This window comes from Anoplopoma fimbria, chromosome 1 (assembly GCF_027596085.1).
Source record: "Anoplopoma fimbria isolate UVic2021 breed Golden Eagle Sablefish chromosome 1, Afim_UVic_2022, whole genome shotgun sequence".
Classification (NCBI taxonomy): Eukaryota; Metazoa; Chordata; class Actinopteri; order Perciformes; family Anoplopomatidae; genus Anoplopoma; species Anoplopoma fimbria.
In genome coordinates this window covers 6807129-6820700 of record NC_072449.1, presented here as the reverse complement: position 1 = coordinate 6820700, position 13572 = coordinate 6807129, and the positions used below count along the sequence as shown (strand labels likewise).

At 41.6% G+C, this 13572-nt stretch overlaps 1 protein-coding gene across 1 annotated transcript in view; it reads left to right on the top strand.

Annotated features, from left to right (window-relative positions):
• Positions 1-13542, top strand: part of gdpd5b (glycerophosphodiester phosphodiesterase domain containing 5b) — a 43854-nt gene extending 30312 nt beyond the window's left edge. The window contains exons 8-16 of the mRNA XM_054617498.1: positions 925-1070; positions 2448-2530; positions 4364-4514; positions 6425-6646; positions 7608-7765; positions 7923-8070; positions 9228-9310; positions 11597-11709; positions 12441-13542. Coding sequence (XP_054473473.1) covers positions 925-1070; positions 2448-2530; positions 4364-4514; positions 6425-6646; positions 7608-7765; positions 7923-8070; positions 9228-9310; positions 11597-11709; positions 12441-12526 — 1190 coding nt within the window. The 3' untranslated portion in view covers positions 12527-13542. The remainder of the gene's footprint in view (positions 1-924; positions 1071-2447; positions 2531-4363; positions 4515-6424; positions 6647-7607; positions 7766-7922; positions 8071-9227; positions 9311-11596; positions 11710-12440) is intronic.
• The last annotated feature ends 30 nt before the right edge of the window (positions 13543-13572 follow it).

Sequence of the window (13572 nt, the reverse complement as noted above, 5' to 3'; positions counted from 1 at the left end):
CCCGCGTAAGCATCTCGGCTGAAATGCAGAGTGAGAGAGTCTGAATACCCAAGAGGATGCAAGGGTGTGTGTGTGTGTGTGTGTGTGTGTGTGTGTGGAGATGAAAGCTGCGAATCCCCTGTGTGTGTAACAAGAGTTGTATACGCAACCCCACCTCAGAGCTGACCTTGAAACGAATACATTGCTCTGTATGTTTATGTGCCCACACTCAGCCTTCCAACGCTCACTTAAACAGAGGTGGATGCAGCGGAAGAAGTGTATCTCCTTGACCCCGATGTCTATGTTTTTGCAAACTGTTCAAAGCTATGCACTGTACTGAACAATACCTACATTCACAGCGACTGCTTACATCACACATCTCCTTGAAAACTACGATTTTGGCCGATCCAGACCTCTATCAAAAACACAAAACATAAAATATTCAAAACTATTTTCTCCACAATGTCAGTGCTGTGGTTTTTAATTAGTTATCTTCTGTCCGACCTTTTGATGTTTATTAAAAGATAATTATGGAAACTAGCTTTGCATATGAACTTGCTTTAGTCACCGGTCGCCCAGGGGAAGCTGCTAATGACGTTATTAGTGCAAAAATGTATTTCCGCATGGAAACTATTATAATTTATTTTTTTGTTGTAGTTTGCACATGTTTTTTTTTTTTTTTTTGTACAGATCAAACAAACAAGAGCGAGGTTAATCAGTGAGCTGTTGAGCTGCTGGTAGGCTGATTTTGGTCTTTTGGGCAGAGCTAAGCTAACTGTTTCCCCTGCATCCAGTCTCTGTGCTATACTAACCAGCTTCAGCCTCTAGCTTCATTTCCACCGTACAGACATTAGGGTGGTATCGATCTTATCATCTAACTCTCCCAATATTTCCCAAACTCGTCCTTCAACCTCTGCAGCTACATAATCATCCGTCTCCTCCCAGTGTTCCAGGTGGTGGTCGTGCTGCTGTATCTCAGTGTGTTACTGGGACTCTACATGGTGCCGCTGTACATCACCTCCCCCTGCATCATGGACCCCTCCACCCTCAAACAGCGCCCTGATGTCATTGGGCACCAGGGGGCCCCCATGGTGAGTCAGCTGACCTCTATCTGAATGCGGGGATATAAAACCAGCCACTTCAAAATGATATTACATATGCTTTGACTCTGCCGTATACATTCAGCTACCTCATACTGTAATCAAAGATGTCAAAACCCCTAACATCAGCAATGTTGATGACACCGAACCACTCTGGATATGAAGCCTTTAATCAAGAGTGTCAACGACCACTCCATTCTGATTGTGTGAAGGCAGATGGGGAAAAAACTATGCTGCCCTTATAAATATTTGTTCCTTTTGTTTTTCATAAATGTTTCTTCTCCTGCACAACCCAAGCTATTCTGGTCTATTAATGACCTTGTGGTCATGCATCTGAAAATAGTCCACAAACATAACCCAGTGGGAGCCTGGAGCTCTTTCTGCCTGATGTATGGCAGGGAAATGATTTCTGGGGGATTTTGTGTTGTTCTGCCTGACAAAGACTTGGCATCTTTATGTAAAGAAGTACTAATATAGATGGCTTATGATCAGATGTACAGCTGTCTCTTTAGCTGTTTTCTGTAACAGCTTCTTTCTCACACAGATCTGATTTTAGACTCCACTACTTTGTTAAAACGCCTGTTAGAGCGTGTTGGATAAGTATGCATAAGAAGGCTGCGTTAGCATCAGATCTATGCTAACTTAAGCACATTTTTGCTTCTTTTATTTTTGATCATTATTGCTTCTGAACGTTACCTGAAGAAAGATTTATGTACTTGGCACAATGTCTGGCTCAGTATTATGAAACACTTGGAAGGAAAACGAATCTGGTTATTCATAACAGATACTAACACGCTCAAGAACACACACCCTGCTTTTTGTGGTATTTATGCAAAGCGATCGATCCTCACAGTGGAATCTAAAATTAGGAGTGGCTCCGCGAGGCTGTGAGAAACTCACAGTCACGTGACTGGACTTTGTTTTCCAGAAGGACTCTGTATTGATTGCAGCCTCATTCCTATGCTGTGTTTCCCAGTCATGAGCTTTTCTCACAGGGTCTCTTATGAGGTGCTTTTCTAGTAAGTGATGCTTAACCTATGGAGATGGTATTGGTCATAACTTTCACTGGAAGATTGGAAAAGCATTTCACAACGCTGCTCTATTTCATTTCACAGCCTTCCTTTGTGTTCAGAGGAAGGACTCTATTTTCACATACATCTGGGATACACCGGAAGTATGTGAAAAATTACTTTGTACATTAACCTACCTGATAGATAAACATAAATGATTATTGATTCATATTTTGGCACCATTGTTTCCCCTCAACAGTGTCTGGGTTTTCTTGTAAAGTCACCTATTAGGTCTTTGTAATGGGACTCCATGTAATGATTGTGTTTGTCCTTACTCTGTTTGTGTTTGTGTATCCAGCTTGCTCCAGAGAACACATTGTGGTCCTTCCAGAGAGCTCTGCAGATGAACGTCACCGGGTTGGAGGCTGACGTGGCTATCAGGTACACACACACACACACACACACACACACACACACACACACACACACACACACACACACACACACACACACACACACACACACACACACACACACACACACACACACACACACACACACAATCAATTCAGCAGAATGACAACGCCATAAAATAAAGGGCTATTTAGTCTAGATTCTGCCTTGGCTGTTTGGTTTCCTTACATAGATTATAAAACATTGGTTTACCCAAAAAACATCTTATAACCTGAGCTAGAAAAAGCTCCCACTGGACTACATACATCGTACCAATCAAGACATAATGTTTGTTAACTTTCTGCTCTAATTATTAGACAGAAGTTTATCGTGATGTTAACGTACGTAGTCTTACTTTCTTAACTAATTATTGTTGACGAAGAGAAATGGGCAAAGAAATAATGTTCATTGAACATAAACACAAACAAGTGAGCAATACAAGCACACACTTGGGATTCTGTCCACAACTGAAGCAACGATCAGGCTACAGAGGAGCAGTAGATGGAGGCATGGCATCACCAACGTAATGGGAGGTGACAGGCCGCGCTCAGAGAAACACTCTTGGAGGAAGAAGAGAGGAAGGGGGGGGGGGATGAACGAGACGACGACGACTGTGTGGCCGTGCTATATGATGGATAGTGTGTGTGTGTGTGTGTGTGTGTGTGTGTTGGTCGGGCTTAATTGAGTATGTGTAGTGTGTTTAGGGTTACAGTCCTATGAGAGGTGAATGGGTGTGTGATCGGTGCCGGCCGCTGACAGGTGAGCTCCTTACTGTGCCGGGTAATTAGACTTGATGACAGCCAGAGCGACACAGAGACTCCACTCCTGCAGCAGATCACACACACACACACACACACACACACACACACACACACACACACACAGACACACACACAGACACACAGTCAGTGTTCATGAATTTTGGGGACATTACAATGACTTTCATTCATTTCCTGGAGACTTACCTTAACCCTTATCATAACTGCTACCAGGTTAATCCTAACCCTTACCCTAAACTTAACCAAAACCTAAACTTGCATTAACCTAAAACTGAGTCTTCAACCTAAAGCGTAGTGTTTTATGTTATAGGGTCATGCATTTTGTCCCAAAAAAAAACCACGCCCACACTGCACATGCATGCACAAACATAAACCAACATATAATTTATGCCCTGCTTATTTCAGTTTTCATCATTTCAGTATTTTATCTGATGAACATTATATAAAGAGTCCTTTTTTACACCAGATAATTATATGTGAGTTTTCACATATAATTCGCAGGAACACAGGAAAAGCTTTATTTTTAAGCAAAGAATTTGAATTGCAAATAATGATAAATGGGAGGGCTTTTTCTTTACTTTTGGTATTTGGTATTCAAATACTGAGCAACAACTCTTATCTTGTCTCCTCTACTCTCCGTTTCTCTTTTGCTCTTGTTTGATGTGATTATAAGAGTTTACCCTCCAACCAACTCCTGTCACTTCTGCTCCCATCTTAAACTATACTCTATTTTAGAGTATAAAGGGTTGGTCTGTTTGAATTATTATTATTATTATTATTATTATTATTATTATTATTATTATCCAAATGGGTATTTTTTTTATTTTTTTTTAATGCATATGATGTCAATGGGGTTATAGAAATGTATACAGATGAACTCTGCTGCCCAACCATGAATATGCATATCAGTACTGCATATCAGCCCCCTCTGACCAATCAGCCTCAAGGATTCTCTGTAGTCATCGTATAAACAGGTTGTTTATGAATATTAAAAACAACCTGAATTGCATCTCATAACTCTGCTCCCCCTTCTCACCTCTAGTGAGGACGGAGTGCCTTTCCTGATGCACGACCACACCCTGCTGAGGACCACGGACGTAAAGAAGGTTTTCCCGAACAGATCGATAGAAAACGCCGCATTCTTTAACTGGACAGATCTGCAGCAACTCAACGCAGGACGGTGGTTCCTCGAGGTAGTTCATCGGATGCTGATGAAGCCATTTTGCCATTTTGCTTTGTTTGACAGCGTGATGTAGCACAGCGACGTGTGATAAAGGTCATTAGCTCCTCGAGTCATGAGTGTCCTAGTCCCCCGGTTTCATCTAAACACCGTGATCCGTTAATGCTTTAGAGAAGCTCTCCTGAATGCAGAGTGGATCAGGGTCAACTAGCGCTTCAAAATAATTGTTTGTTTCAACCTGCTTGAAGGTACTAGTGGGCCAAACAGGATGAAAGCACCCCGACAAAATGGCCATGAGAATTGTTTAGAAATGCTGACTATTCTGGTACCAAATCATTCTCTCCTTCATGTGATATTACACAAGAAATGGAGAAATGACCGGCTCCATTGTTGTATTCTTGTTCAAGCTGCAGATTGTGTAAATGCATTTACCATTGCATTCTGTTACTAAAGGTGGTCAAGCCCTACACCCCCGCCCGACCACTTCGCTCTGCTGCCTCGGGGCGATTGGTTGCCCCGTCGCTCAGAGGTCCCTGCGGCCGAAAACTCACCTCTTCAAGAAGCACTACCCTGAGCCTTCCTCGTAGCACTTATTGCATTCGTATTAGTTGTTGCACTTACTGTATTCGTAGCAGTTCGCTGCACTTATTGAATTCGTATTCGTTTACTGCACTTATCCTATTCGTAGTAGTTTGTAGCACTTATTATATTCGTATTAGTCTGTTGCACTTATTGTTTCCGTAGTAATTTGCCTCTGCACTATACTTTTGCTCTGGTTTATGCTTTTAGATGCTTGTTTAAGAAAGGAGATGCACTTATGACTTCTGGTGACTAGTAGTTCTCTTGAATACCTATGTTGAATACACTTCCTGTAAGTCGCTTTGGACAAAAGCGTCTGCTAAATGACTGTAATGTAATGTAAGATAATTTGCATACATTTGGGGCAAGATGCAGTGATGTAGATACAATGCTTTTTGTGCACTTTACTACTGTACTGTGCACCACTTTAATCCTTCTACACTACCCTCATGTCTAGTAGTTTACTATATCTGTGTGGCACATGAGGTACAAACTTGTATGTAAAAGGTTGGTGGTTCAAACCCCTCTCTGTAAATGTAGGTGTCCACTCAGACACCTGTAGTTTTGTTTCCTCGGGATGGGTTAAATGCAGAGAAATAATTTCCCCATTGTGGGACTAATTTGATTATTATCTGTGTACTGACTTACAAACTGATATGGCAAAAGTGTCTTCTTATCTGTAAATGTATGCACTCACTGTGTAGTTTTGTTTCTAAACTCGTATAAAATTCTCTCCTGAAACTTTTGTTTTATGAGATTATGCTACGTCAGTATTTGTTAGAATCTGCGTTGTTTTTCTGCACCCTCCTTCTGCATCTGCGTTTAATACTTCTGCGCGTAATTATGACAATTCCCTGTCAGACTCTGATCGATCTATGCCCCAACATGTCCTAATCCGTCCCGATGTGTAATAACAGGGTCATTAAAATGACAAGGCTCAAGTGTCTTTAAGTCAGTAAGGTGAAGTGAAGCACATGATCGAAGACTTAAATTAGAAGCATCTGACCTTCTTCTCCTGTGTGCTTTGACAAGAGCAGCGAGGCGAGAAGAGATGTAAAGGAAATGAGGGGAAAACATTCCACTCTTTTTTTATTTTTTTTTATTTGCTGTAGGCGCTCCACATTAGATGGATGGATGCTTTTATTTAAAGAAACTACAGTATAAGGGTCATGAATGCACCTATTTTTTTTTCTAAAGGTTCCAAAAACACAATTGAATATCTGTGTGCAGTAATGTTATAACCATGATTTAATTGTATTCTAAACAGTAAATCCAGTGACATTACACCCCTGTTGAACACACCTGTGATCTCCATCCTCGTGCCGTTCTCTCCCTGTGCTTCAGGAGGACCCTTTCTGGATGAAGAGCACCCTGTCCAAGCGTGAGAAGGATCTGATTGCCAACCAGAGTGTGTGCAGCCTGGAGCAGCTTCTGAAGCTGGCTTCCTTTCATAACAGCACCGTGGTTTTCCGGCTGAAGAGACCTCCTGCAATGCACCCCTGCTACCACAGCTGGATCAATGATACGCTGCAGGCTGTGCAGCAATCTGGGGTTCCTCAGAGCCTGGTCAGTATGTAGGAACTGAAAACTTCAAAACACCAGTCCACATTGTGTTCAGTGCTCCCCACAGCATGATGTCAGGCTGTGTGTTCTGATCATATTTTATGCAAGGTGATGGGTTATAACAATTACATTCTATGGACATTGAGTTTTCCCTCTTCCTATTCCAGGCTGGTCTCATCCAGCGTTTTAAAGCTATTTGTAGATATCCCACAAAATCAATTCATATGTTATCCCAGAATCATGAACAAGGAAGTATAAAGACCTCAAAAGTCCACAAAGGGGCGGTGGTTGGGTCCAAGAAACACTGATCTTTCAGCCAGGAAACCCTTTGGTCGTTCCCAATATGAACCCAGAAGTCAACGTTGATTTATTTGTCACATACCTTGTGCTTTCAGTAACGGCATTTCCATAGTCATTTAAACCCAAACAAAGATCTTTTCATCAACCTAACTAAATAGTTTTGTTGCCCAAACCTAACTGCGTTGTTTCCTGTGAAGACAAAAGTTTATTTTGAAAAAAGACTGTATGCATGTGACGAGCAGAAATTGACACATGTTGCTAGAAAAACGCAGGAAAGAATGAGATACAGTACCAGTCAAAAGTTTGGACACACCTTCTCATTCAACTACTTTGAAGAATCTAAAATATAAAACATATTCTGGTTTGTTGAGCATTTGTTTGTTTACCACATAATTCCATATGTGTTCCTTCATAGTTTGGATGTCTTCAATATTAATCTACAATGTAGAAAAAATTAAAAATAAAGAAAAACCATTGAATGAGAAGGTGTGTCCAAACTTTTGACTGGTACTGTACCTTTGAGATAAGATATCATAAGAACTGTTGTATATGGATACATTACCTACTCATGTGCATTTAGACCCTGTCACTACATTTATGTTAATGACGCAACGTTTCAAGTGGAAGATTGTAACTGTAGTCCTGTGTATTGTGCTGTGTGTAGGTGATGTGGACTCCCAAGGAAGACAGAGACCAGGTGAGACAGCTTGCACCCGGTCTGATCCAGACCTCCATGAAGAAACAGAGTCCTCAAAGTCTCCAGCAATCCGGCATCAGCAGGCTGCTGCTCAGATACAACCAGGCCAGCACACAGGAAATTGGGTAAACGCACACGCACACACACACACACACACACACACACACACACACACACACACACACACACACACACGCACACGCACACACCTGATGCTGTTAACAGGTTGGCACCTTGACTGTATATCTAAAGACATTCCTGAATGCATGTGATTGCTTTCAGAAACTTCTCCCAGAGCAACATCAACCTCACTCTGTACACCGTCAACGAGCCCTGGCTGTACTCGGTGCTCTGGTGCAGCGGCGTGTCTTCAGTCTCCTCGGAGGCCTCACATATCCTCAAAAAGGTGCCTTACCCCATCTGGCTCATGGTAAGGACCGGAGACATACTGTTTGTCTGTTTCTTCTTCTTTGTATGGAACTTTCTCAGGTACTACTTTGCAATCAAGCACTGTTGTTTGCAAAATGTCTCTTTTTTTATTTTTTTTTTTATTTGTCTTGCTCGTCTGTTTGTGGATAAATTTGGAGTTTCTCTGCTAGCTTTCTTTTTTCCCTTTTCTGTTGAGCCATAGTATCTCTATGTGCCCATTCTACCAACCAGCCTGGAAAAGATCAGCTTGGTAACCGTTTTTAAAAAAAAAACAAATGTAAACGCTCTCATAAAACTGGCCTACGGTTGACTCAGTGTAGAGGGTCTCCTTCAGCTGCATCTCCCCTGCATGACTAAACTCCATTTAAACAGGTAATGCCAACAAGGGAGCCCATCTTTCATCTGAGCTCATCAGATCTGTTTATAGCCTGCACTGAACATGCCATCCTCTCTTTTTTTCCATCACTCATCCGAGGTCCCAGCACAGTAGAAAGCCGAGCATCATCACCGTGCTGTATCCTGTAGTGCATGACTGGTGCTTTTATAGCTCACTCATCTCATTAAACCTCTCACCACGGCTCGCACTCACACTGTGCTTTATCTGGTATGATTTCCCCCCGCCTCGCATGTGCAGTGTGCCAGCCTGGTCTCCCCGTCTGTAGCACCATGGGGGGGGGGGGCTCTGTAGGACTACATGGGGACTAGGCCCCGGCCCCCCTGCTGTGGTTTATGGAGAGTTTAAGCTGTTGGGGCGTCTGCAGTGCTGTATGTTAGTGTCAACTGTGAATCTAAGTCAAGAGAAGGCTGCCATTGGATGTTTTTAAGGCCAGTGAAACTGAATACGTATCCTCAGGACATTGTTTTTTTTGCGATTCTTCATCTTGTTATGTTACCTTACATGACAATTTTAAGGATTATGTTCAAGTGCATTTCCTTTTAAATACATCAGCATAAGAATGCATCAATTTAAATACATTACAAGAGTGGATTTATTAAAAAAAGGTCTTTGCAGAACTCTTTTTACGAGACAGTTTGGATGCTGCCGCTCACATAAGAGATCTTATAGTTGGTATATATCGCCACCCAGTGGTGGATTCTGCTATAAACCTGTGTGTGTTTTTGTGTGTGTGTGTGTGTGTGTGTGTGTGTGTTTTCCAGAGACCAGATGAATACTGCCTGATGTGGGTGTCTGTGGACCTCATCTCCTTTGCTGTAGTCATAGGAATATTCATTTTCCAGAAGTAAGTACAGCCACACGATGATGTAACTGTCAATTCGTTATTGTAAAAAAAATTACATAACACTTTAATGTTCTCCATTTTTTCTGCTGGTGTTTGGACAGAAAAGAAAAGACTGATTTTTTTTAATTTATTTTTTTTGGCAGGGGTGTGTGCCTCTCCTGTCGTTCCGTTTCACACATGTGTAGTACATACACCTAATTACTACTCTTTAACAAGCACCCTTTACTAAAGGATTTTGCCAATAATGACCTAGCTGGAAAGAACACAAAATTAAATACGTGTGTTATGTGGTTTTACAAGCTGTTATGGTGTATTTATTTTTTTGCAGTTCTCTCTCCTTGCACCAGAGCAGATGTACTTTATATGAATGGTCTTCTCTTAGCTAAAATGTGTAAACCCTTCACACCTTTCCAGTATCTCCTCTTTCTGCAGGAGGGAGTGTTTTTTGTTTCTTTCTGTGACACTCCAGAGACATATGGCCTGTCCTCCTGCTGTCTCTGGCATGGACTTCTTTTTTTTTTTTTTTTTTTTTTTTTTTCTTGTGCCGGTTTCCTCTGCTTAGCCGAGCTTTACAGCAGCTTCTGCCGGCTTCTAAACTGACCTCTCTTGTCTCCCGCCTTCTTTTGTCCTTTTGTTGTCCCTCCGCCTCCTCCTCCTCCTCGTCCTCTCTCCTCTGCCTGATGTGCATGCTCTTCTCCTCCTCTGCTGCATTCTGGCACCTTCTCTCAGCTATCACACGATCAGGTAACTGGGTCACCTTTTTCCGACCCAAAGTCTTCTCTCCTTTCACCCGTCTTTCTGTCTTTCGCCATCTTTATCCACCATTCTTTTGTTCCGTGCATTCTTTTGCTTTCTCTCTTGTTTTTCATTTATTTTTCTATATTTTTTGTTGCTCTTTTTTTATTATGAAATCAAACTCCATTCGATTTTTCTCTCCTCTTTCTATAATAATTTTTCTCTCTCTCTCTCTCTCTCTGTATCACCTGAATCGTTTTACTGCACTGCTGCCACGATCCTCTAGAGGGAGGAGCTCACGTCCCTGTGGGCTAAATAAATAAATGCTTTCCACCCAGACAGCACAAAATATCCACAGCATTAGGTCGATAATGAGTTTTTAAATTTATTATCCATCTAAAAGCCAAACTACTAAACGTCCAAAATGAAATACGGATATGAATTCATCAGGGGAAGTGCCTCAGGATTGTCTTTTATCGATGCTGATGAACTAAGAGCTTGTATGCACTTCTGTTCCTAATTGCCTCCGTGCATTAGTCACAGTTCATTGTGACTAATGCTCTGCAGTTAAGTAATTGAAATAAAGACTTTTCATTAAAGCAAGGAAGCAGTTTTCAGTGGATGAGTGATCCTCAGTGGAACTAACTGATGTTAGCAGAGCAAAATGCTCTTTATTTAATTATGTTAATCTAATCTAATGACTGCAGGGAGAACATAAAATAGCTCTATTCTGTGACTGTATTTCTTTGCATTTCTGTGTCACCGCAGCACATGCTGTAATAATATGACATATTTGGAACTACTTTATAATAAGGCCCCCCTCTATAGAGTTGTAGCCATTTGTTTTATCAATGGATAATGTGTCATTTAGTAATGCTCAACAGATTAGGCCATTAATAAAAACAATTTACGGAATGCCAGGGTGTGAAAAATCTCTTTGATTGATTATTCAGTTTGACCCCTTACCTTCTGGAAAGGAGGTCATCCGGACCAGAATAATTTTATTAACAAAATATTAAGCATTCATCACAGATTAGTTTAGATTTCTATTAGATCAACTTTAAGGTTCACACCTTCCAGTGGGATTGATCACAACTTGGCGCCGTAACTTGCAACATAAACACTTAATAACGGGTGTCCTATCAGAAAGTGTTTATCATATTTTGGTGCTCATCTTTAATCTCTACAATATACACTTAATATATTAAAAATCCAATGTGTTGTATTCTGCCAGCCTAAACTGTGCTCCATATACTGCATTTATATTCCCCAAATTAATCACATTTTTCTCCTTATTAACCAAATTGTCAAAAAAAAAAACTTAGCTGGCTTTAGGAATCAGTTTGCCCAAAGAAGTACTTATTAAACAGATGTGTTTACCTTTAAACAAAGTCAGACATGTACAATAACTCCATAGCTCCTTTTAAACAATATAGATGTTATCCCTCTTTGGAACAAAACCTGACCCTGAACTGCACTTTGTGAGCAGAGGCAGCAGTATTTAGCGATATCATTATTGTCTGACCTAACGAATGTGACCCCCCCCCGCAGGTATCGTATGAGCGGCATGCGCAGCTACAACCCTGAACAGATCATGCTGAGCGCCGCGGTCAGGAGGTCCAGCAGAGACCTGAACGTCATGAAGGAGAAACTCATCTTCTCTGGTAAGACGAGAGGGGACGGGTCCATGTTTGTCACTCCTCAATGTTGTGTAGTGTTGTTGTTGTTGTTTGTCCTCCTGAACTCCCAAATAAATACCTCTCCTTTTAACTTTACATTTAAATTGATGATTAACAAAAACTCTGTTAAGTTAAAGACGAGGAATGAGACATTTTTGAGTCTCAGGTGCCCCATCTAGCATGTCTCTGCATCCCAGCATGCATCTGTCTGAGTGTGAATGTTCTTGCTCCTCCTCTTCCTTTCTTCCCTGTTTAAAGGTCAAGCCCAGTAGCGGCCTGTGTGATGTGTCCATGCTACCAACTCCTCCTCCTCCTCCTCCTCCTCCTCCAGCAGTGACTTCTCCCTTTTATTCCATGCATCCGTTGCATCCCTCGTTACCCTTCTTCTACCCCCCCTTCACCCACCCATCCATCCATCCATCCATCCATCCCTTCATGCACCAAACCTCCCCCTCACTACCCTTCCACTGGAGACAACGTCGTGTGTAGGGGAGCTTATAGGCGCCCCAGTCTGTCTAGACAGCCTCTAGTGCTGGGGGTCAAAGGTGAGTCATATCAGTGCCGGCTCTCGTCATCAATTTCCCATTCATTACATTTTTCACTCAATAACTCTTTTGTGTCTGTGTGTCTCTTTTGACAAGTGTAAAAGCGATAGTAGTGCATGTCATCACACAGTACAACTGACTTTTTTTTTTTTTTTCTTTGGCGCCCTCCAGAGGTGGGGAATGGAGTCGGCAGTGCTGATGAGCTGTACATGGACAACGGCTACGACTACTACACCAATCAGGGCATCGGCCAGTGATTTGTGAATCGGCCTGTGTGAACCTGCTGTAGTGAAGACGGAGACGACGGCGCTCTCGTGTGTTTACATCATCGTTCACGTTCAAGTCAGTGTGAAGCCTGATCTCCTGTCCTACTGATAAAACTGACAGACTGCTGTATCCTGACGGAGAAAAAACTAAAAAAACGACCACCCAGTTGCTTTGTGTACATTCTGTAAATAGTTTTTGTGTCTTGCTTGTCAGACATACTGTATATCACACGGGGACTACACGCACTTTTTATTGATGGAATTCGCCAAATCTTGTGGCCTCCTCTCTCGCATCTAAAATGTCCGAGAGGCCCCTCTTGAGTTACCAACGCCAGCTTCGTATTAAAGACGCGTTTCCACATTTCTTTATTGTTTTGAAGCTAATTTTTCCAAAGCAGTTTTCTTCTTTTTAACCACTGTACGAGATATTCTTCTCTTAGCAGATGAATTTATTTTTAAAACGAGGCGTTTTACAAGGCTTAACTGCAGCATGAGACTTCAAAAGCTAAACGGCTCATTTTGCTCTCGCCTTCCTTCAGCACTCCGCTGTGCTGTGCTTCATTAAAGTACTAACATTAATATTTATATTTAAAGAGAAAAACTTAAAAAAAAAAAAACATTAACAAGCTGTTTACAGAAGTCCTGCCTTCTCCTCCAAGTGAAATATTCACATGGTGTATGTAAGATAATCATTTTTGATAGAGGCTGAATGCCCCCCCCCACCCTAAACCCCCACCCCCCTTTTGACCAGTGCATGTAACCGTATTGATGAACTGCTGAATGTGAGCTGTGCTCCCAGTACAACTGGTGAAAATGGTTTGAGGGGGTGAAGATTTCGTGTCTTTTTTGTGGTTAACGTGAATGTGTTTTGGAGTTATTGTTTTTTTTTTTTTTTTTTAAAGATGTGAACGCTGTAAAGTGTGTATTCCAGCTGGGTATATATTTTGTTACCCTGAGTGCAGTGCTATGTTGAGTGTATTATTGTACATAAAAAGGTGAATCAGTGTGTGAGATGCTCCAGCCAACTAAGCATTACT